The sequence below is a fragment of the Podarcis gaigeae genome (assembly GCF_964106915.1).
Source record: "Podarcis gaigeae genome assembly, chromosome: 7".
In the NCBI taxonomy this organism is placed as follows: domain Eukaryota; kingdom Metazoa; phylum Chordata; class Lepidosauria; order Squamata; family Lacertidae; genus Podarcis; species Podarcis gaigeae.
In genome coordinates, this window is record NC_139683.1 from 80,144,716 (window position 1) to 80,169,923 (window position 25,208).

Here is a 25,208-nt window from a genome sequence, read left to right on the forward strand (position 1 = left end):
ACTAATTACTTAACATTCAGCCTCAGTAAGTAAAATATTCACCAGCTTCTAATATTAAGAAACTAATTCTAGAACATGGGAGAGCCCTTTCCTGACAAAGCAGGGTGGTGATGCCACAAGAATTCAGCATGTGCGCATTCTTATTTATTAACTTATTACTTACCTCATTGGGGCGAATCTACATGAAGCATTTGTGCCTGAAAGTATGACAAATTGAAGTTAATGACGCCTCTTGTGTGAAGCTTATTTCTCTTCTGAATCAGTGCTGTCAAATTTCCAGTTCTGAGGATAGGCTTCTAGATGTGACAAAATGTGACTCTAAACAATAAAATATGTAGGCATGCATAAGGAAAATGCTCGCGTATTTTAGTGGTATGCACACTGAGTGTGAATTATCACACAACACCAGGCAGTTATGTATTTTCTTTTTTAAAAAACCTTGCAAAGATGTAGTGTCTCAGCACAGCTCTTCTGCAAGAAACTCTGAAACCTTTTCTCAAGCAGGCAACATATTACTAGCCAAGTTAGATGGCTTCCCCCTCCCCCAAAAAATATTTCTACTTTGACATTTGGCTTTAAAAGGCATTTCCCTGGAATTCCGTCCTAAAATCTCCATGCCTAGGACATGGTTGAGCTACATTCTTGTGTAATCAACTGTTTCCCAAGGTTCTCAAAGTTCTGTGTCTCCTTTTCGCTTTAGGAAATGAAATCAAAAACTCTTAGGTTTCTCTCCCTGCCCAAGAGCTCGTCTGAAAGGTTGTGTAATTTTGATAGCAGAACTCAGGATGTTACCAGACAGAATGAACATCCCATCAGACTTAAAAAGAGAGAGAGAGAGAGAGAGACAGGAAGGAGATTCTTATGTAAAAGGAGTCATACCCCTTCTTTAGGATGTTCCCAATGTTGGATGTGCTGTTATTCAGATAGGAAGTACTGTGCAACTTTTATTTTTACTCTTCCTGCCACCACACAAGAAGAGTTAGTACCCAAAACTTGACTGAAGCAAGCAGCACTGCATGTACAAATTGCTAGCCAGTATGGTAGAGCTGGATTTAAATAGCAGCTGTTAGTTCAATGAAAGCAGGCTACTAGTTCTATAGATATACACCAATTTCATTATTTTGAACAGAAAACTATTTGACAAAACATCAATCATAGTGGGGCTGGAGAGCTCACCTGTTTAAACACACAGGAACCACAGCAAGGAATGAGAATATAGCCCAAGATGTAGGAGGAGACACCACCCTTTTCTAGACCAAAACAATCATTTACCTTATAAAAATATTGCAAAAGCTATTATTGTGCTTATTTCTTCAAATAAATGCTTTGATCCATTTAATTTTAGATGGTATCCAGTTCAGTAGAAAGGATTGTACTGAACTTGAACAAAGAAATCCTGTATCTAAATCCACAAATATCACCTCAAAAATGTTTTCATCAGCCTTACATACACACATAAAATCAGAGTGTTTTGTGCAGCAAAGGCTTTTTTGAGATGGATAAAGGACTGTGAACTAATTTTTACAAGAGAAAGTGCTAAAATATTGATATTTGAGACTAATGCTCAATAGCTGTAACCTTTTTACGAGACTGAAGACCATAACAGCATCTATATTGAATATGCCCTTGGCACCTTCCCAGCTTTATCAGTCTAATTGCTCTGCCTGCAGAGAAAGCCTGAAAGTAACAGTGCTCTGCAGAAGTAACAGGTCTGTTCCAATGAAATCTACATCTTCTGAAACTGCTGCTCCGGGTCTGAAACCAATGCCGGGAAACTGCTGAGAAGCAGCTTTTGCCTTATCTTTAGGAGAAACATGTCCATTAGAACCATTTAACAATGGAATAGGCTGCCTCAGGAGGTGATGAACTCTGTTTTGCCAGGTGTTTAAGCACAGGTTGAACATGCCAGGGATACCTCAACTGCATTCTGCACTGAGCAAAGAGTTAGAAAAGATCATCTAGTCCTACTCTAGAATTCTCTAAAAATCGAGAAGATCAGCAAAAAAGTATATTTTAAATTAATTTAATCATAGTGAAGGCTGACTGCCGAAGAATTGATGTTTTTGAATTATGGTGCTGGAGGAGACTCTTGAGAGTCCCATGGACTGCAAGAAGATCAAACCTATCCATTCTGAAGGAAATCAGCCCTGAGTGCTCACTGGAAGGACAGATCGTGAAGCTGAAGCTCCAATACTTTGGCCACCTCATGAGAAGAGAAGACTCCCTGGAAAAGACCCTGATGTTGGGAAAGATGGAGGGCACAAGGAGAAGGGGACAACAGAGGATGAGATGGTTGGACAGTGTTCTCGAAGCAACCAGCATGAGTTTGACCAAACTGCGGGAGGCAGTGGAAGACAGAAGTGCCTGGCGTGCTCTGGTCCATGGGGTCACGAAGAGTCGGACACGACGAAATGTCTAAACAACAACAACAATCATAGAGTTGGAAGGAACCACAAAGGTAATTTAGTCCAACCTCCTTCAATGCAGTAATCTTTTGCCCAATGTGAGGCTCGAACCCATGATTAAGAGTCTCATGCTCTACTGACTTAGCTATCAACCTAAGTTGATATGATCTATCAACCGAGATCATATGGAACTTTATGAGCAAGGTTGGGCCAGCAACAAAATACATTTTTAAGGAGCTTCTTGTCTGAAGTGCACATAAAGGTAAGCTATCCTGGTAAATTACCGTATTTTTCGCTCTATAGGACGCACCCGACCATAGGACGCACCTTGTTTTAGAGGGGGAGAACAAGAAAAAAAACTCTCCCCCTCTCTGCTCAGCGCCCCTTCAGCCAAGCGGCAGGAGAAACGGAGCCCCTTCCATTTCTCCTCCCGCTTGGCTGAAGGGGCACTGCGCAGCTCTCCCTCTCTGCTGAAGCTAGGAGACTCTTGCTCTCCCGGCTTCAGCAAAAAGAGCCTGCATTCGCTCCATAGGATGCACACACATTTCCCCTTAATTTTTGGAGGGGAAAAAGTGTGTCCTATAGAGCGAAAAATACGGTAAATAGCAAAAGTTAGTATTATAGAATTAGGATAACTGCTACTCTATCCAATCTATGACATGCGTCTTAGCAGCTGATTTAGGCCTGTGACACTCCTCTGTTGCACACATGCTTTTCATACCACCGAGCTCTTAAGAATCCAGTTCTCTAGGAAGTGAAAGATGTTCTTTCCAACAATAGTTTCTATTTTAAGCATACGTATGGTGTGAAAAAACAGTTCCGATTCAACTATTCACTCTGCCCCATGCACTACTAAACTTAGAACTGTTAAGTGTGCACACAATACAGTTCAGAGCAGAATTCTACAGTCTCCCCCTACTTCTTGTGCTCTTTTGTCTGTGCAGTTCATTCCTTATAACCTTCCCAATATTGTGAGGCACCCACCCTCACTGTCCCTCACTGGTTTTATATTTCTGTCAACACTTTCACTTAAATACACAGCATAGCTCTTTTTGAAAATATTGTCACATTCCAATTTTTAAAACTACATGTAGAATCTTGACTCGATGTAGATTTGAGGCCTTGAAGTGGGACATTTCACAACTTTTTGCTGTAGTGTTAATAATTTTGTGAACATAAACACAAGTGAGCATGTAATTTTAATGGTAAGCCAAATATTTAATCTCTTCTTTCGAAAACTTGTTTACAGTAGCATAATTGGTCATGAATGCTCTGAGTGCTTCTGCCCCCCTGCAATAGCAGGAATGAAAATGACAGCTTTTGGTTTTTCTCTATCATATTACATCAAAAGCAATACAACTTCATGTTGGGATCACTTTGTTAACATATACAAGACTAAGACAAAACCTCACATTGCATGCTATTAAGTATCCTTACAATATTAAATAACTTTTCAAAATAATAAAAAAACACTTCCCTTACAGTTTTAGCTTTGACTATGTTAGGCAAAGTGTGCTATTTAATATGCCAGTTTCCCCATAGTGCTACATACTATATTGGTAAAGGTACCTTTTTTTTTAACCTTTTTTACATACTATATTCTTGCCATGTATGCAAGCAGTTAACACTACTAAAAAGGCCTAATCAGGAGGCAATTAAGAGGTAAAAAGTGCCCACAGTTAGTTTTCAGTACCATGTCAGTATCAGGAATGTAAAAAACAAAAAAGAACCAAATAAAAATTACAAGTTTATGCTGAACACAATTTTATGTTCAAACACAGAGATAAGTAGCATAATACCAAAACCTAACAAAATCCCAGCATTCTGCAACAGGAAATACCCCCAGCGACTACATCCATGATCACTAGCGTCATTGTGGAGCATTTCAGGCACCTGAATTTAAAAAGGAGAGAGAGACATAAACAAAATTAATCTGAATACTATAGAAAGAACATGTTAATGCTGAGACATTAAGTTGTTCAAGTTGGTAATAATTCCCCTTCTGTGAAGACGAGAGCAGCTATAAAATACTGCAGTGTATCCCCAATTTCTAACCTAAGTGCTCTTGTGCAGGGTTCCAGCCAGACAACCATGCTATCTTATGAAGCTCAAACAAGCCATTTAACCCAATCCACCCTATCCTTCAACATGCCATGGCTCCTGGTGTCCATTAAGCACGCCAAGTCCTCACTGGGCTGTTTGAATGGAGGAGCTGCTGTATTTCTGCAAAGCGTGGGGTTCCCCAAGCATGCTGATAGTTTTCCTCTTGTTTCTCAGTGGACCTGTTTTAAGCTTGCTATTAGGGGCAATGAGAAAAGACTGCTATGTCAGCTATAGAAGCAAGCAGACTATGTTCCTTCATGTCATACTTGTAGCTCTCTGTGGCTGAATTTAAGTAACCACTGCTAGGATGCTGAACTAAATGTACCCTTTGCCTGATGAGGAAAGGCTCTTATGTATAGCAATTCAGATGCTGGCATCATCTTTGATTAAAGTTCCGTTGCTGCAACTATTTCATACCAGAGTGCTATCAATATCCAATGATACTTATATATAGTACTTACCATATCAACAAGGGCCACATACATAAACAGCCCAGCCGTAAGTGCAAAGATCCACATAGATACATTGTCTGCATAGTGGCCAATGAGTATCCCAGTAGCCATTCCAAGATAGGCCAGCATAGCTGAAAGCGCGTTATAAAGAACAGCTTGTTTGACAGTCATGCCAGCTTTGAGAAGTACAGCAAAATCTCCTGCCAAGAGACACAAAACATTTTTGGTCATTTGTCAGCATACTAAAAGTCCACCATACTGCTTCATTTCCCCTGATTCCCAAGAAATATTTTTATGCCTTAAAATCTCAATTTGTTTTTGTTTTTTAATGCGGTCAAAACTTTTGGAGGACAGGAGCGCCAAGCAATCTTAGCAGCCACAATGAATATCCTGGATATGTATACACACTTGAAATGTATTTGTTTTTACCCACCACTCTAATGGAAATGGATTGGGACATGCTCACAAAGTTTACATTAAACTGAAATAGTACTGTTCAAGAGTCCTCACAATGGCTCTTTATAGTTAGAATTTACTGTGTTTTCAATCAGTGGAAAACTCGTATCATTTCACTATGCTTCAATGCAACTTAATGTAATTGGTTAAACAACATCAAGAAAAGCTGAGCTAATTTGCATTAAATTGACAATATGTTCTCGAAAACCTCCCATTCAGCAATGCATATTGCCATATTAAGTGCACTGCCAACGGTGTGTAAAGTAAGTATTTGCATCATTCAAACCATTTTGTTTCCTTTGTTGGTCTGGAAGCAAGATAGAATTCATTTGTTTGAAACGAAGCAATATTAGATTAGTTTTAGTTGATTGTCGTGCTTTTTAAAAAGCGCACTTTCCCTTGAGCAGTCTATTCTACAGGAGCCCGAGAGGATGGGATATTACTGTTAGTCACACATACTATGAAATACCTCAATGTAACTGTGACAGTGATCAATCAATCAATCAATCAATCAATCAACCAAATGTAAATGTATAGAAACAATACCCTACCAGTAACCAAAATTGGTTCCCTCTTACCCAGTTCATGTGGTAACTCATGACAAAAGACTGCAACTGAAGTGCTTAAGCCACTAGATAAACCTTCAGTAAAAGCAGCCCCTAGGAGAAGACAAAGAAAATTAAAGAGAAGGAATCTCGCATGAAGAATGCAGTTACATCCACATATAAATATATGATGACCTAGTTTGCGCTACTGCTAAGCCAAACCATGACTTAGCTCTGGGTAGCATAGCAACAGCAGAACTGGGAGAGGAGTAAATCAGCGGTGATTTTCCCTCCCATGCTCCCTCTAAGCATCTCTATCTCACCCTTTGGACTTGCCTCAGGCCATGTCCCCTTGAGTGCTTTTGCCTGACTGGAATGCATCCTTAAACTGTGATAAGGCTGCTTGCCTGCCTGGATGTAGATGTGTATGTATAAGCCTGTACCTTTCATGTAGCAGGAATGCAGCCCACTGTACAAAGCCGTGTTAGAAACTGAGATATGAAAGCTAGGAGCTAAATGGCACCTTAAACCTAGGTTATGGGCGCAACAACAGAATGTCTAGGCACACTTTTTTATAACAAGAATACAAAGCTAAAAATGAATGAACTGCAGCTAAAATCCTATATTCATTTTTCACATGGTCTAGTTACTTCCCCTGCCCACCCGCCTAATATTCTTAAGAGGGTCTCTTCTCCAGTCTTCAGAGAGTTGTTGGGGGAAAAGGTCCTCCTTTCCTTCCACTCTGCAGTTTTAATCTGAAATCTTAGGCACAGCACTGCGCCCAGAGCTCAGAAACTGCTTGCACTAATGAAATTCCCTGTCGCGAAAAGCGCCTAGAACAATGGGAGTTTCGAACACTGGTACTAAGTTAAGAGTAGCATCTGTTGCTCTACTCATTTTTGCCCCTGGCTCCATCCACTGTTGGCATGCAGCCTTCAAACCGAAAAAGTTTTCAACAATGGCTGTTATAGAATCTATCATCAGAAAATGGTATGTACTTTTAACCTTGTTTGATTAAAGAAGTTCACTATAAACCTTAACACACTTTGGATCTGCAGTATATCCACCACTGGGTAGGGAATGTACTGTGAGCTTCACACACGGCAGGATTTTGAGGAGACTAGTCAAGACCACCATAGATGAGAAGAGCCTTCTAAGCCATCTGGTCCAACCCCCTAGGGTCCAATGTCACTGCCTAAGACAGGCTCAACCTCAGCCCTCCAGATGTTTTGGGACTACAACTCCCATGATCCCTAGCCAGCAGGACCAGTGGTCAGGGATGGTGGGAATTGTAGTCTCAAAACATCTGGAGGGCCAAGGTTGAGGAAGCCTGGCCTAAGACCTCTAGTACTGGAGAGTTCACAACACCTCTAGGTTACTTATCCCCATTATCAAACTGCTCTTCCTGTTAAGAAGTTTCTCCTAATGTCCCACCATTATTTACCCTCCTTTCAAACCCACTAAAAGAAGCCCTGCCTTCTGCAACAACAGACAACCAGGCTTTTGCCTTTCTGCTTTTATACTAATACCAGAAATGAAGAGGTAACAGCACAGAAAGGAGTTGGATCGGCCACTAATATGTATGGGACTAATCAAGAAAAAACATAAAGATACACTAACCAATTGCAAGGCCATCACTGAAGTTATGTAGTCCATCACCCATAATTACCATCCAGGCTAGAGTAGCTATACCAGCATCTTTCAGTTCTTCACGGGAGTAGCGTTGGCTATGGCTATGAGGGTGATGGTTCTGATGATGATGGTGATGCAAAATATGATGGTAATCATGGTGATGATGACTGAGATGATCCGACTGTCCTAGGGTGTCATGTAAATGTGAATGACATTTATTTCTACACCCCCTGGATGCATATTCATGGTCAGCAGGCTCATGGTGAGCTATCATAACTTCTTCTTCTTCTTGTACTACTGGCTTCTGGGAGATGAAATTCGAAGGCTCTTGTGAATGTGCCCCCAAGTAAGCTTCTGGCCCTTTGTGAAACACAGGAAAAGCAGATTACATTCTCAAAACAAAAAGACGCAACAGAATATTCAGAACACTTTTGCCTACTGCAACATTTTTGGTACTTGAATATCTTACTCATAAAATATTTTATGTCAGAGATGGGAAATCTGCCACCTGCCTTCTTTCTCCTGGTCATTTGTCATGTAGATTGGGACTGATAGGAGATGAGAATCCATAAATATCTGGAGTGACCCATATTACCCATTCTAGTTTTACCTTATTTTTCGCTCTATAACACGTACCTGACCATAACACGCACGTAGTTTTTAGAGGAGGAAAACAAGAAAAAAATATTCTAAACAAAACAGTGGATGTATGATTTTTGTGATTCATGCTGTGGCCACAGACGTGATCTGACGGTGAGTTTGGGGTAGCCCAATGAAAAAATCCTGAGGATCCATGTGGCTCCGTGCTTTGTAACCACGTTTTAAGTGGGAAGGGAAGGAAAAGCATTCAAGGGACAAGGAGCACGCGTGGGGTGTGTGGAGAAGGATGCTGCTAATAATGCAGAAGAGGGGTTTAAGGGGAGAAGGAACACGTGTGGGGTGGGTGGAGAAGGATGCTAATAATGCAGAAGAGGGGTTTAAGGGGAGAAGGAACACGCATGGGGGTGTGGAGAAGGATGCTGCTAATGATGCAGGAGAGGGGTTTAAGAGGAGAAGGAGCTTGCGTGGGGTGTGTGGAAAAGGAGCTTTTCCGAGAGCTGAGCGGGGAGGGGGGAGGGAAAGAGCACTGTTGCTTTAAAGGAGCCAACTGAACAGCAGCCACTTACAGCAGTGTAAGCAGCTCCTTTCCTCTCCCACTTTGCTCCTTCTCTCCCTCTTTGCTGCTTTACGCAGCTAATGGCGAATCCCGTGCAACCCAAGTCCTGCTCAGCGGATCAGCTGAGACGCTGGGAGAATCATAATTTCCCCCTCTCCCTCATCCCGTGCCCTCCTGTCCCCAGCAGCCTTTTAAAAAACCTTTTTACTGGTTTTCACTGCGCTCGTGGCTCAGAGCCCTCCTGTGCCCTGCTGTCCCTCTGCAGCCTCATTGCTCCGTTTAGAGAGTGCACGGACCTTTGCTAGCTGAGGCTGCAGCAGCTGTTGCTGGCTATCCGGCGCTTTTTCCGGCTCGCTATGGCTCCTGTCTGTCCCTACTCCCGTGTGAGCGGCTGCTGCCCGCTTTGCTCCCATGGCTCGCCTTCCCTCCCTCCTCCTCGGCTCCTCCCCCTCCTCCTGGCTGTAAAGCAAGCAAAGCTAGAGCCGCGCAAAGCGGGACAGAAGCCCTGCGAGCGGCTCCCGCTTTGCTTGACTGACGGCAGCCATGGCTCCGGTCGAGTGCATTCGCTCTGTAACACGCACAGGCATTTCCCCTTACTTTCTAGGAGCAAAAAAGTGTGTGTTTTGGAGCGAAAATTACGGTAGATATTTCTATTACCATGGGTCTCGGAAGAGATGTGTGTGAAACACATTAATTTCAGATCCATTTTTATAAGCATCTTCTGCCAGCCATATTTTCTTGTTGCAATACTTCACGGATATAGGGTTGTATTAAGAAATTCAAAGAAATGTGCTGCCCTAATGTACAACCTGCCACCTTGCCTTTTCTACAGAGCTGAAGGCTGGAAGGTGTGCTGCTTATGACTGCAGAAATGGATTTCAGTTACTATGGGATGAACCATAAATGAGCCAGGTAAGAAATTTCTCCATACCACCCTGAGCCAAGACACTTTCCGTCTTCAAATTACCTTCCCTATTTGGAGCCCAATGAAGTATTTTACTCTACTGGAGTGGAAGTGCTGAACAAGATAATATTGCAGGCTTATGCTGGGCAAGCCTCATTTTACACTGACAACAGAATTCATAACATAATCAGACAAGTGAAAATAAGTTATTGGTCTTATACAAATACTAGGAAAATTATCACTATGAAAAATGCATTTAAACTTGAAACCAGTGCTTACCCATTTGCTTCCACCCCCACCCCATTCTGGGCTCCTATTTAAAGAGTCAACTGATGCAATACTCAGTGCCACACTATTAACCACACAGAAAAGTGGTTCCTAAATTTCAGAATTGCACAAAAATAGAACGTATAATTAAGAAATAAATGGTAAATTATGCTGGTAAGGGGGTATGAAAGTGCTCCCTTGCAGAAAACCAAGCATAACAGCATTTGAAAACTGGGCTGTTAGAAACAGCTTTAATAGATAACTTAAATAAGCAATTCCACAAACTGTTCAAACCTTAAACAGCAGCTACATGTCAGAACTGAGTTGTTATTCTTTCCTGCTTTGAAAGCAGATAAAGTATTATGATTCTATGCAATGGGATAATGGATTAGTACAAGATACAGTGTAAATATCATCTTGTATCGATGAGAAATTGTTCTTGGATAATAAGATCGCTTCCATATAGTGAACCCTACTAGAAAGGCACATTCTAAGAATGCATATTCATACTGCTGATATAAGCTATAGGTTAGTGCCAACTTTTGTAGTCATTTCCAGAGCATCTTAGATGATATGAATATGCTGAAGTACAGTGGTACCTTGGGTTAAGAACTTAATTCGTTCTGGAGGTCCGTTCTTAACCTGAAACTGTTCTTAACCTGAGGTACCACTTTAGCTAATGGGGCCTCCCGCTGCTGCCGTGCAATTTCTGTTCTCATCCTGAAGCAAAGGTCTTAACCCGAGGTACTATTTCTGGGTTAGCGGAGTCTGTAACCTGAAGCGTCTGTAACCTGAGGTACCACTGTATCAGAAGTAGCAAAAAAGGGTAGTTTATCATACCAGAAACAATAATCACCTTTTAGCTATATGTGCAGAAAAATGCACAATACACTTAGATAGCCAAATGGTATATATATTCAGTCTTATCCACAACTCTGGTTAAGCCAAAGACCTTGGGTTCCTGTTTTCCAGTTCTTGAAGTCCTTTGGCTTTTACAACATTTCTGACAGGATCTCTGTTCTAGCAAACACCACCATGTTAACAGAAGTAACTTTCTGAATCTTTTTGATAGTGGGCTTGGAAATTTATATTCAATATTTCATTTAAACCCCAAAATGAGATATTACTGTTATGCCCCAATATTTATTTGCTGCAAGGGGGCATCTGAATAGCTATGTCACATACCGAGGCAAACTATAAAAATCATAAGCCCATTTATTATTTCTAGCATCTACTAGTTGAGTTGTGGATATTGCTCTGCAGAGGCACAGATACCAAGTTTGGCTGCATAGAAACACAAAGAAGAACCCATAACATTTTGAATGACGATGCTGTACAACATTTATTAAAACTTACTATCATCTGTGTCTATTTTTTCTTCATTTGTTGAAATCTGAGAGTCATATTTAGATAGTTGCTTCTTGATTTCTGCTTCATCATCTTCATTTTTTTTCTGAAGAAATGCACTAAGTTATTAACATTTTAGGTACACATCTTGAACACTATATATCTCGTAGACTATTATCAATAAAAACATGAAATGGATTAAGAAAATCAGAAGTTGAAATACAGGAAAGAAACTGCACATAAGTGATAAAATTCACAACAAGCAACCCAAGTCATTTTGCTCACTATTAAAAGTTTCAAGTCTAAATGAAACATTTCAACCAATTCTGATTCACTATTTATCCCATTAACTTTTAAACCCTTTCAACACAATTTTATTTTTCAAAACTCTCCCTCCACAGTGCTGCAATTCATCTAAGTGCTTCCTGCTCCCTCACCAAGGACCGCTTATACTGTTCAAGCTTTGTGTAAACCATCCCTTAAGATTTGGACACAGAAAAACTTAAATTCACTTTTCAATACATGATTTCTCTACCTTTTTCTTCTTGTCTTTAAACTGTTTAATTAGTGTGATCAGGTGCTCAACAAGAAACATAAAATATAATCCACCAAGGGCTGTGAGGCCCTTCCACGTAGAATCCAAGTTAGCACTGTCTTCTGCACTTTGAAAAACAAGATGCTTAAGAGTGGGGTCTTTACTGTGTTCCAATAATGGTTTCTCATGATGATGATGATGACTTCCATGAGACTAAAGGTTGGGGGAAAGAAGGGGGAAAAATTACTTCAGACACCTTTCCATACACAACAACAAGACGTGGGCAGTGGAAGAGTCTGCCTGCATCAGTTTATTTCAAAGTCTGGGATGAGTATTTGGGGCAGCTTTCGAAACTCCCATTGCTCTAGGTGTGTTTTGCGACAGGGAATTTCATTAGTGCGAGCAGCTTCTGAACCTAAAAATTCAGATTAAAACTGCACAGTGGAAGGAAAAGAGGACCTTTTAATGCCTCCCCACTTTCAGACATTCTCTGGAGACTGGAGAAGAGACCCTCTTAAGAATATATGGGGGGTGGGCAGGGGAAGCATGGCTTTGTTTTTTGCAGTCTTCAGATGAGGACTAGACCATTTGAAAAAGTGAACGTAAGATTTTAGCTGCAGTTCATTCATTTTCAGCTTTGTATTCTTGTTATAAAAAAGTGCGCCTAGACATTCCGTTGTTGAGCCCTTAACCTTGGTTTACATTGGCATTTAGCTCCTAGCTTTCATATCTCAGTTTCAACAGTTGAACCTATGTCTGATTTGATGAAAAGTGACACTGATTAAAGCCTGGGTTACACATGCAGAAGACTTGGATCTCAAAGGGGTAGCGTGGACTGTACCACTTCAGACTAAAAGAAGAGCACCAGTTTCAAATGCTTCCTCCTGTAAAAACAGCTCCCTGCAAATAATAATTGCACATCAGAGGTTCTGGGCTCGTTTATTAGTTTTATTTCCATGGAATGTTCACAGAGAGGAGCATTAAAAAATAAAAAAGCTTACCTTAGCCTGAAGTGGTATGAGGAAGGGTCACAGCTCAGTGACAGAGCATGTGCTCTGAATGCAATGCAGAAGGTTGCAGCAGCAATCCCTGGCATCTCCAGGTAGAGGTGAGAGAGAAGCCTTGTCTGAAACCCCAGAGAACCACTGCAAGGCAGTGTAAACAGTACCAAGCTAGTTGAACTAACAGTCTGGCCCAGTATAAGGAAGCTTCCTGTTTCCCATATCATACCATCTCATGGTATTATGGCCGTGTTTGCATGCAACACTAAGCCAACGTATGGCTTAGTGCAAACATGCAGACTCCCAAGGAGCTTGTTGTTTAGCTTCTTAACGACATTCCCAGGTTAAGACAAAACTTGGCTTAGCTGCTGTGCTGCACTGAGCGTTCTATCTGTATAATACCAAAGCACTGTGCTATCAGTGTCTCTTCTTATGTTAGCGATGCCAGATCTTCAGATTGCAGTGACGGCCTTGGGTTCTATAGATTTTATACTCAGTTGAAACAAGGAGGAATTTCAACTACAGTAGCACAGCTATGGCACAAAAGGATTTCTTTTGGCAGATTTATAGTTGGATCTTATAAACTGCTACAGTAGCAAGCAAACATTTACAGCTGGGCACAAACTGGATTACCAAATCCGACCTGTGGCATTCCCAAAAGCATCCTAGTTCAGGATACTGAACTAGATTTGCCTTCAGTCTGATTCAGCATGGGACTTATTAATTACTCTAATTAACCTAATAGCACATGTACTTAATAGCAGAGCTAGAGCAGAGGCAGCATTAGGCAGTGTTGAACAGTATTGGGACAATGGGCAAGTTTCCCCTTCTCACCTGCCATGACCCCAGTGATTATTCTTTCCCACCCGAAGCTGTTAATTTGCATTGGTAGGGAATGATGGCTTTTCACCAGAACCACGGTAGGGTGGCTGTGGTTAAACTTCTCCTTTCTACTTTCTCAGGTCCCCCAGTGCTGCTCCCTTTCAATCCCTAGTTATTTACGTTTTAGAAAATGCATACATTGCATGCATTCATGAAATTAATGTAATGTTTAGTTTGGCCCTAAGACTGTAAGGAAAAATATACCACAGAGTAGTTTGATGTGGAAAGCGAGTTGTTAAATTAAAAACTTTATTATACTGAGGTGTGCCACAAGTAGGATTATTATGGTGCAATTACAGACATTTCCTGATCATATTTACAGTACAGTGGTACCTCTGGTTACAAACTTAATTCATTCCGGAGGTGCATTCCTAAGCTGCAACCGTTCTTATCCTGAGGCTTTTGCCAATGAGGTTACCCGCTGCGTGCGCGTGCGCGCCTCTGGTGCACAATTTCTGTTTACATCCTGGGGCAAAGTTTGTAACCAGGAGCAGCTACTTCCAGGTTAGTGGAGCTCATAACCAGAGGTACCACTGTAGTACTATGTCCCAAAGTGATTCATGCCCAGTAAATACAATGAAAAAGAAGATACTTACATGTGGAAGAAGATGTAAAAGAGCGTCTCCACTTAGGGTACCAACTGCTAATGCTACAAGGAAACTTAGAAGGAACTTGAAAAATACACGATTCATAAGAGGGACCAGTATAACACCCAGTAACGAAAGGAAACTGATGATAGAAATGGATATAAATCCACCGATCCAAGCTGAAAAGAAGAAGAAAAAACAGCTTGCTTTCTTGAGTAACCAATTTCTTCCACCTTATGTCAGGGAGGGAAGTTTTATTTCCTAAAGCACTCAGTGGGAGGAATAATTTCTATCTAACACAAAAGATTGCATGCTGCATTGTGAACACTAGTTCACCTAAATAAAAACAGGTATTGCGTTCCTTGCTTGAGGTTTCTCGCCCTTCAAAACAAAACCACAAAGACTTTAAGATAGCAGAATCATCCAAAACAAATTATTGTTCAATATTTTGCTTTAAGTACAGCATCAAAGAAGAGATTAAATAGGAAATGTTTGACTTCACCAACAAACGTACCTACTTGCAATGAATAAGTTTTTGGAGGAGTTTCTGTCTTTTCACTTGTTGCATGAATTACACAATATCTGCCATCAATCTGGTTAACGATAGCAGGGCAAATATAGCTAAATTCTATGGCTGTCAATGGAACTCTTGTACTTATTCCATGAGAAAGCATCAGTTTTGAAGCATTGACACACTATAAAAGAGACAAACACATTTCAGGAAAATGCGTACATAAATGTTGGGAGATTAATTTTAAAAGATCTCTCCTCTGAACTTAACTGGAAAGATTCAAGTGCTATACCAAAAAAAGCAAAAAATCACAAACAGGCAAAACTGAACAAAATTTGTCATATATATAGGGTAGTAACAAATGTATTTATAAGCAAAAATTCAAAAGAAATGTGCAACTAATTCTCTGATTTGATTTCTCCATGCCACCACTTAAAAACCCAAAACACACAGCAATCTGCGGTTGAAACAGGTGGGTTTTTTTAAAATAATGCACAATATGGCACAGGTGCATGCCACCCCCATCAACCTAAGGAGATGTAAGTTTGACATTTTTATACCAAAAATACTAAAGAACTGGGTACAAAGGAACAAGTTAGCTAGAAATTATTTTGATAGGCCAGCTACAGAGAGGCCAAAGGGTTTCATAACATAGGTTTATTTGATAGCATTCCAATTAAGAACTTATCCAGACAATTTGATTAAAGAAGGGAATTTTTATAAGCAGTGGACAGTCATTCAAAAAATGTTTTTAATGATGAAGACGAAAATTAAAATAATTGGAATTCTAAAAATATGGCTTGAAATTTAATGTCAACTAAAGGTAACCACATTGGTTGAAAAAAGGAACATATAGCTAAACTAAGCTTTTAAATAGCTACTTACCAGATAGTGAATAAAAATTATTTCAATACAATCAAGTGGAGAAGAGTATTGTAGAAGAGAATAAGTTCTTTTCCCCCTTGTGGCATATATGTCAAAAATTACTTTAAAACAAACTTTGGACTAATAAAATGTTGAGGCCTGGAAAAATGTGTTTAGTTATTTGCAAGGCTACAATCAAATTCACTACTTTTCCATCCTGTCTGAACAATTAGACAGCTTGCCTACTCCTTCTTCCAAAAAACAGATGCCACAAAAGTAGATATGACCTGGCCAGCACACCCCTGATTGCTGGTACGCTAACAGAAATGCACTTATGGCAAAAACACTTAAATAACAGAATGCATGTTTAGAAATGTATTCTACTTTATTGCGAGCCACTATACTGTAGCATCTCTCATTAAAGTAGCCACTATACTGTAGTATAGGGACGCGGGTGGCGCTGTGGGTTAAACCACAGAGCCTTGGACTTGCCGATGAGAAGGTTGGTGGTTCGAATCCCTGCGACGGGGTGAGCTGCCATTGCTTGGCCCCTGCTCCTGCCAACCTAGCAGTTCGAAAGCACGTCAAAGTGCAAGTAGATAAATAGGTACCACTCCAGCAGGAAGGTAAACGGCATTTCTGTGCGCTGCTCTGGTTCGCCAGAAGCCGCTTAGTTATGCTGGCCACATGACTCAGAAGCTGTACGCTGGCTCCCTCGGCCAATAAAGCGAGATGAGCACCGCAACCCCAGAGTCGGCCACGACTGGACCTAATGGTCAGCAGTCCCTTTACCTTTATGCTGTAGCATAGCAAAACACTAGGAACAAATAGACCCATCAACCACAAAGCTGGGGCATGTCAATGTCTCTTAACCTAAGCTACCTCACAAGGTTGCTACAAGGTTAAAAACAGGAGGGGAAGAACATTTTCTGCTGTTCTGAAGGGGGAGATAAATCTGTAGATAATAAAAAGTGTTAACTTAAAAGTGCCCTGTCCCCAAGGTTTTCAGCGGCCCCAACCCAAATGCCCCTCGCAAGGTTCAAGTCAAATCTTAGACTTGAACAGAAGTTATCCTAAAATTCACAAGCGGCCTCCTTTTTTCAGTTTCATAGCTCTTGACCCTTATACAGCAATTCTATGAAGTAGAAAAGCTATGTAGAAAATATGCAGCAGGGGATGGTCAAAAAAGTGCTCATAAAGAATAAGGAATACAACGCTACCAAACATCACAACTTTCCTTTCAATAAAAAACAATCTCCAAGTACCTCTTGTGTAATTTTTCTTATTTTCGAATACATGTAACTTCCTCTTTCTGATTCCCTCACGAAAACAAGCGATTCATTTGTTTTTCCATTTACAAGTGAACTCACATTGCTGCTTTCTAGAACAATGTTAGGATTGGGGTTGGCAAGGCCTATACGTGTAGACTTCAATTCTGCAGTTTCTGAATGCTGTATCAAAGGATTGCCTTCTGTGGTCGTGGTGTAGGTGGATGCAGCTATAGCAACCGTTGTACTCTTGCTATTCACAGAGCCCTGCTGGTGTTCTGTATTCTGTTTGCTAGACAAATCCTTTGCCCAATTATTCAAATGATTTTTGCTTCCACCGACAGGTTCGTCACTAGGGCAACCTATTTTCTCAGAATTTGTACTGAGGGTAACATGACTATGGTGGTGGCGGTGGTGCTCATGATCTTGGGAAATTCTTTTCACCTTCTCAATTCCCATACTCCGTAGAAGTTTTCTAAATCCTTCTATAGTCAATGTATTGTTCTCCCCATAACGAGAGAAGAGTTCCTGAAGGTGATGTCTCTGCATAAGCGTGGCCAAATCAACATTGATACCAGCTGCCTTCTCAGGTATAAGGTTCTCTGTTGTTTGTGAAATGGTAGTTGATTCCAAGCCATGGTGGCGAGCTTCAGAAAACAAGTATATGAAAAGTAAAGTCACATAAAGCTTATTCGCCATAGCAGAGTCCTGTAAGGAAAATGACAAAAGAAAGAGTTAAGAAAACGGTTCGTGTATCCCATACTGCAATTTACTCCAGAGAAAATAAAACAAATATTTCACGGACATTCTGCTAATTTAAAACACTTTTTTTTCTTAGTATTAACATTACTTGATATAACAATACTTAATAATATAATATGTAATATTGTATGTTTTATTCTATTCTAATAATATAATACAATAATATTTCTTGATTAGAAGCAGAACCTGCAACAACATGTATAGTGAAGTGTTTAGAATTCCTGACAGGCTACCATGCCCTGTTCCAGGATACTCCGTTCAATTCCCCATTTCCTAGGTTTCTGTTTCTCCTATCCCTAAACTGCCACCAGCTTTCCACATCCACTGAACATAATCAATTTGCTCACTGTGTTGCTTTTGGAGTCCACCCCCACTTCACTGCATTTCCCCCCAGGAAGCACTCAAAATATATATACCAGGGATGTCCAACTTCCAAGAGACTACTCTACTCACATGATCTACTCACATGATTAAAATCTGGCAGTGATGTACCCCTTTGGGGGGGGGGTTCAGGTAAAAGCTGCTGAGCTTTTTTTGGGGAGAAACGTCCCTTTTTTGGGGGGGTCAGGTCTAAAAAATGAAAACAGAGACTCACCAATAAATCACTAAGGAAGCACTCCATCTTCCGTTCTAGCAATCTAGAAGACGGGGGGCTGGGGGGTGGGGGCAAGGCCGGATGGAGGAGCCAGCGATCTACCGCAATCTACCAAAACCTCCCAGGGATCAACCAGTCGATCCCGACTGACCTGTTGGACATCCCTGATATATACTTGCCACCATTAATCTTCAATGCTGTCTAAACAAGTAGGCCTATAAAAGATTTAAGCTCAAGTGGACATCTCCCAAGGAGGAAATTTTAAAGTCATTGGCTCTACGATGCAAGAGGCCTTGTTCAACAACCTCAGAAGTTTAACCTTGTGAGATGAAGCAGAACTTATTATAGTTGTTTGGAATCTCTGGCCCTCCAAATGTTCAGACTCCAATTCCCACCAGCCTCAGCCAGCATGGTCAGGGATTATGAGAGTTATCAACCAACAACCTGGTTCCCCAGCCCTACATTAACAGCAAGGAGGAAGGTCATACTGAAGAAGGCGCAGCCAAAAGGGCCCAAGCTATTAAGAGCTTTACAGGTAAGAATTACCACCAGTAATAACATAGTATGTTGCACTAGGAGGGGAAATGCCATTAATTTAAGTTGTGTCTAGACACGTAGAGAAACACTGTTTTAGTTTAGTAGATGTGAAGGAGAAACTATATGGAAAACATGCAAATATTCCTCTTCACAAAATCCTGTGTGGCAATATCTTCAGGGAGAACCAAAAAGTCACAAAATAGTGAGCGCTGCTTCCAAGTTATTGAGAACTCTTCATCAGGCTGGATGTTAAATAATACAGAGGGCAGGGGCAAGGTGGTGGAACTGAAAAAATGGCCCAGTCTTGAAGCCTTAAGCCAAGGTCTGCATCTAGGCATGATTCGAAATAGACATTGCAGAACTAAAGATGTTGCTGAACTACATCTTCCATCAGTCCCAGTTTGCATGTCCAGTGACCAGCTCTGGATGGGATAGCTAAAGGTTTTCCATCCCTGCCTTATGGCTTCACATAAGAAGTTTGGTATTTTGTGTGTGTCCTTCTCTTCCACTCTTCCCCTTATTCCTTGTTGATAACGTGTAAGGTGTAATGAAAACCCATTCAGAAATAAAAATAAAAATCAGACAACAGCTTGTGATTTGTGGGTGAACATTTCTCTCTGAGTTCAATCTTGTTCATATAATTTTTTTAACAGCTTAATAAACATAGTGGATAAAAATACACAGAACAGAATCTTGGGATTCTGCATTATTTGAGCAATATACAATATAACAAACTTCTGATCAATGGTATGATACATTTAAGGAGCTTTTTAAAAAAGAAATCATGTATTTGCAAGCAACTTTGCATTCTGTACAGACGTTTTGTGTGCTTCATAGACAAAGGTTTTGTGTTAATGGCCTGCACTTTCCTTTACCAATAGGATTTGCTCCACTAAGATATGTATCTCCTATTTTGTTTTTTCTCTAAAAACAACCGGTGACCGTTTTTCTCTATCAACCGGTGACCGGTTGATAGTCACCAGATCCAAAAATGAGCAAGAGGGGAGGAAGCGGTGGCTTCTTGCAACATGCAACAAAAAGCACACAATGCAGGTAACACAATGGCCTTGCAGCATTCTCACAAGCTTGTGACTCTTTCTGACCAATTCATGCTCATTTATTTTGCACTCCCACTGAGTTCGGTATGAGATACTGCATTACAGCAGGGAGGATGGCAGTCTGCTCAGAGGATCAGCAAGTCCTTGATTACATAGGTAATTCCCCTTAAACACCGGCAATGGGTGTGCCAGCTCTTTTCCACCTGCTGCTTCAACAGCTTGTTGTATCTGGATCTCAGGTGAGCAGCACACATGACAGGCTACCCCTTAGCCGAAGAGCGGTGATAACATTGTGGGTGGGTTGTGGCTACTGTTTTAGGGGAGTGGGGGTGTCACAGCTTAGGAATTATGGCGCTTCAACCCCCCAAGTTATGACCGCACAGGACTCCAGCAAATAATACGTTTCGACAAGCTTCAGCTTGCTTTACACAGAGGTGAAGGAAGCTGCACCTGCTGGAATTCGCCTCCTACACACCTGTAAAAAAGATAATTGTGCTGCCCTTTGTATTTTGCGTAAGAACTGCTTTGCCCAGTTAAGGCCAACTGGTCCAGCCTGATGCCTCAGTGACGTGGGGGGTTGGGGTTGGGGAGAGGGTGTCACAATAAGGGCCCGACCAGCACAGTCTCCTTTGCCTCCATAGGATCCCGAGGTAGACTGCCTCTGTCAAGGGAGGTTCGTCCACACTTACTCCCACCCGCCCCTGCCCGCCATCCTGTGTGTGGAGAGGGCAAGTGGGGGGGGGGGGCGCTGATGGAACGCGGACGACGTCAGAGGACGACCGTTACTGACCGCAACCGCCACTCCGAACGAGCGCTAGCCGGACGCTCTTCACGCGCATGCGCCTTCTCTCGAAGAGAGGTGGGGGTCGTCTGCCTGAGCCCTCCCGTTTCGTCGCCAAGGAAAACAGGGGTGGGGGTGGGGGAAGGGGTTCCGCAACCAGACACACTTACCGGACACCTTACCGCGAAGCCCCTCGCCGGCCCCTCATGAGCCGCCTTCTATTTTCCTCCCTCCCAAGTGAGGAGCATCCCAGCGAACCGGCCTTTCGAGCAAGAAGAGGAGCGCGAGAGCCCCCCCCTTTCCTACCCCTCACCCCCGAAACAGCGAATCAGGCTGCGGGGTTTCTTGTCACGAGGGCTGCCGAGAGCCAATGAGCACTTGCGCGGCCTGCCTCACGCCTCTTCCCCGCCTCAGTTTCGGCCCGGGCCTTTTTAGTGTGGAGCGCGGAGCCAGGGGCGGGAGGGAATGAGACAAAAGCGCCTGCACCGGGGCCCACGTGGTTGAGGATGGCGACGGGCCCTTTGCACATGCGTGACCGAGGAAGCCTGTTTAAATGCCGATGGGGCCATAGCTGTCAACTTTTCCCTTTTCTTGCGAGGAAGCCTATTCGGAATAAGGGAATTTCCCTTTAAAAAAGAGAAACGTTGACAGCTATGGATGGGGGGGGGGGGAGGCGGGCGTGTTGGTTGTCAGGGCGACCGCCTTCTCTAATGCCTGTTAATGTACAAATTTAATAATTTTTTAATAATGATAGTAATAAGAGTACAGTGGTACCTCGGGTTAAGAACTTAATTCGTTCTGGAGGTCGGTTCTTAACCTGAAACTGTTCTTAACCTGAGGTACCACTTTAGCTAATGGGGCCTCCCGCTGCCGCTGCGCAATTTCTGTTCTCATCCTGAAGCAAAGTCCTTAACCTGAAGTACTATTTCTGGGTTAACGGAGTCTGTAACCTGAAGCATCTGTAGCCTTCAGTGGAAATTAAAAGTATACAAACGTTAATGAAAAACCATAACGGAATACATTACAATGCGACACAAAACCTAAATGAGGGGAATTTTTGAGGCATTTCCTAAGCTGAATGCAGTATTTTCTTCCAAGAAGCAGGAGGTGGTTAAAATCTTTTAATTAAAATTAAAATATTTTAATTTTATCGAGCTGCCTTTTCCTCTACAGACCTACAAGATGCACACCTGTGCTTTCATTCTCGTGACAACCCTACTGGGCTTTTCCAGGTTGACTCCCTTTTATTTTAAAGGGTGTGTAATCAGGGCCGTCTTAAGCATATCTGGCGCTGTAGTGCAAAGATCCCCAAAGTTGTTGACCTTTTTTAGGAAAGGTTCACCAGAGTTGACAACCTTTTTTTAGGGAGCTGGCGCCACACTTACACATTATCTCTGCTTGGGAAAAGAAAACAGGAAACATAAGAGCTGGGGTTTGTGATAGTTCCCTTACTTCAGCTGGACAGAATGGTGGTGGAATATTGAAGGAAAGCATTAAAGTTTGGTTTTTTTTTTAAAAAAATGTTTTTCTGCAGGCTAAGGCACCGAAGGCTGATTTTTGGTCTATGATAAAATGTTCTTTTTGCACCACCAAACCTTTCAGGGGAGAATTTGCAACAGTTTGGCACCATTTATGAGTGAATTGGGTAACGTCAGATTTTTGGTGAAATTGTGACCCCGCGGGTTAGGGATTTTTTCGCAAATTTTTTTCCCCGCAGGTTAGGGCACCGAGGGCTGGTTTTTTTGGTCTATGATAAAACGTGCTGTTAGGGGAAAATTTGCAACTGTTTGGCACCATTTATGTGTGAATTGGATAATGTCAGATTTTTGTTGAAATTAAGAGGCAAATGACAAAGGGAACTTTTCCCTTTATCTGAAGGGAAGATGTTAATTTTTATTCAATTTAATTCATTTTACTCAGTACTGTGAGAAAAAATTTACTCTTACAGTGGCAATGGTGCCCAGAGAGGGGTTGGAACAAAGTTCCGGTGAAAAAAAAGCTGTAATTTTACTTATTTTTACATTTTGCATCCTACCTTTCATCCAAGGACCTCAAGGTGGCGCACTTCTCCCTCTCCATATTTTATCCTCACAACCTTCTTTTGAGGTGGATTAGGATTACACACTATGGCTGGCCTAAGGTCTGTTACTGAGCTTCAGCACTGAGTGGGGACTTGAACTCTGATATCCCGGGTCCTAGTCTACACTACGCAGGCTCTGTCATTTGTAGTTTTAATGTTTCAGTTGTGTTTTTTTTTATTTGGTTATTAACTACTGTGTTTTCTCTAGGTGCGGCAGCTCAGAAACTGGCTCGAACTATGTTTCAGTCTTGTCTTCAGAAAAACCACATATAAATCATCCCAGAGCAAGGTATCGTCAGGATAATGAATTCTGTGGGAAACTCTGCTTGGCCGTGTCATGAATAACTAAAGAATGCACAGTAAGGAAAAAATATGGCAATGTGTACTTTTCCTGACCCTACTATGGTCCAGCCCTGTCCTGCTGGCCTCATTGATTCCTCCTGAGCTGATCATAAATATTTCCAGATGTTTGCTGCATATTTGCTATACTTTTAAAACCCATCCTCCTATTTAACAATAGTAATGGTAGCTTATCCTTCACAGAGCTACAGTTCCCAACATCCCTTAACAAACTACAGGTCCCAGGATCCTTTGTGAAGGGAGGAGATGTTCTTTAAAGGTATGGTGTTGTCCGCAGCCATTGTCCGCAAATTCCTTCTCTGTTCAACCCGTGTTTTCTACTTCCCAGTTCTCTAGCCCTCCCTTGGATGGATTACCTAACTCTACACCTCCTGATTCTAGGTCTGGTTCTCTTTTGTATTGCTTGCTGTGGATAAACTCTGTGCCTTAAGACCTCAGCTCCTGTTCTCCATAGCACCTGACTAACCTTATTAAGGGGAAGGACTGTAGCTCAGTGCTAGACCATCTGCTTTGCATGCAGAAGGTTCAGTCGCCACCATCTTGGAAGAGACCCCAGTCTGCACACCGGGAGAGCCATTGACAGACTGTGTAGACCAGCCATTCTTAACTTTGGGTTCCCAGAGGTTCTTGAAACACAACTCCCATCATCTGACCAGTGGCCATGCTGGGAATGATGGGAATTGTAGTCTGACAATATCTGGGAACCCAAGGTTGAAAGAGGCAGGTGCAGTCAGTGCTGAGCTAGGTAGACAAATAGCCTGACTCAAGATTTCATTGCTCAGTGGCAAATCACATGGCATGCATGCAAAATACCTCAAGATCAATACAGTGGTACCTCCATTTATGAACTTAATCAGTTCCAGAAGCCCGTTCTTAAACCAAAGCCATTCTTAAACCAAGGCACGCTTTCCCTAATGAGGCCTCCTGCCACTGGTGCCCTTCCACCGTTCGGCTTCCATTCGTAGACCAAGGTAAAGTTCGCTAACTTCTACTTCCGATTTTGCAGAGTTCTTATAACGAATAGTTCGTAAACGGGACTGTTCTTAAACCGAGGTACCACTCTACTGGTATCAGACCCTGGAGAGTTGCTACCAATCAGAGTGGACAGTACTGGGTTAGCAGATGGCCAAATACAGTGGTACCTTGGGTTAAGTACTTAATTCGTTCTGGAGGTCTGTTCTTAACCTAAATCTGTTCTTAACCTGAAGCACCACTTTAGCTAATGGGGCCTCCCGCTGCTGCCGCACTGCCGGAGCATGATTTCTGTTCTCATCCTGAAGCAAAGTTCTTAACCCGAAGCAATATTTCTGGGTTAGTGGAGTCTCTAACCTGAAGCGTATGTAATCTGAAGCATATGTAACCTGAGGTACCACTGTAGTTCAGTTTCCTGTGTTTTGGAATATGTCTCTCCACTGTCTCTGCTTCCATCTTTCCCATTCCATGATATTCAGTGGGCTCCATCTCTCTTCAATTGAGATACATCTTGGCTCATTCATATTGTCCTGATTGCCGTGGCTCCAATACTGACATCCTGAATAATTTGAAGAGGTACATGATTTGGTCAACAATCATAACAACTAAAAATAAACAGACAGTAAGACAAGGCTATTTAACACAGTGACTAAAGTAGCCAGGTGCCTTTTATTTTAAATTTAAAATACCGGTAATTACTTTTCTCACCCACCCTCATATTGGAATCCTACTTATTTCAGAGCATCCTATCTGTGCCAAGCTTCACACTTACCTATTTCAGAACATCACCTTAGCTTCACTGAATCTGACCAGAACTTTAGTAAAGCCATTTATGATGTGTTAGTACTCACCAATAATTAGAGACACAAAATATATAACATGATAGTTTCTGCAGCAGGCTTAATTTGCCTTTTCTTGGAAAGCCTTTCAAAAGTCAGTAGGTGTAATCTAGTAAAGTTAAGCATTTTTAAATCCCATTTATATCCACGGGAGAGTTAAACATATGTGTAGATCTTTCTCATTGCAATATCTGGACTTAAAAATGCTTAATTTTGGTCCATTGTTTGTAGCTAGATTTTAGGAGCTTCAATTACACTGATGTGGTATATCATCTTAAATTCTGGTGATTTGGTTTAACAAGGCTATGG

The 25,208-nt window shown here is 41.8% G+C and overlaps 1 protein-coding gene and 1 long non-coding RNA gene across 7 annotated transcripts; one reads left to right on the forward strand and one right to left on the reverse strand.

Annotated features, from left to right (window-relative positions):
- Nucleotides 1–879: 879 nt before the first annotated feature.
- LOC310849497 lies at nt 880–3,982 on the forward strand. Its single transcript, XR_014566931.1, has 3 exons — nt 880–2,032; nt 2,439–2,680; nt 2,993–3,982. It is a non-coding gene; the product is annotated as an uncharacterized lncRNA (long non-coding RNA).
- Nucleotides 3,603–21,305, reverse strand: SLC39A6 (solute carrier family 39 member 6). Of its 6 annotated transcripts, none has more exons than XM_083749692.1 (10): nt 20,819–21,305; nt 16,913–17,623; nt 14,787–14,967; nt 14,282–14,451; nt 11,803–12,015; nt 11,277–11,373; nt 7,582–7,953; nt 5,995–6,075; nt 4,970–5,160; nt 3,603–4,298 (listed from the first exon to the last, which is right to left on the reverse strand). In XM_083749692.1, the coding sequence occupies exons 2-10, from the start codon at nt 17,612–17,614 to the stop codon at nt 4,146–4,148; spliced, it is 2,160 nt and encodes a 719-aa protein (XP_083605818.1). In that variant the 5' UTR covers nt 17,615–17,623; nt 20,819–21,305; the 3' UTR covers nt 3,603–4,145. The 6 variants fall into 6 exon arrangements, with proteins under 6 accessions (XP_083605818.1, XP_083605823.1, XP_083605821.1 ...); XM_083749697.1 differs by having other exon boundaries at nt 17,018–17,623; nt 20,819–20,970; XM_083749695.1 differs by having other exon boundaries at nt 20,831–20,964.
- Nucleotides 21,306–25,208: the final 3,903 nt, after the last annotated feature.

Bases quoted from the DNA above. Each gene is read 5' to 3' on its own strand.
- SLC39A6 (XM_083749692.1), bottom strand. From the start codon at position 17,614: ATGGCGAATAAGCTTTATGTGACTTTACTTTTCATATACTTGTTTTCT. The intron at 14,968-16,912 runs GTACTTGGAGAT...TCTCTTTTATAG, and splicing joins TAAGAAAAATTACACAAGAG to TGTGTCAATGCTTCAAAACT. The intron at 14,452-14,786 runs GTACGTTTGTTG...TCTTCTTTTCAG, and splicing joins AACTTATTCATTGCAAGTAG to CTTGGATCGGTGGATTTATA.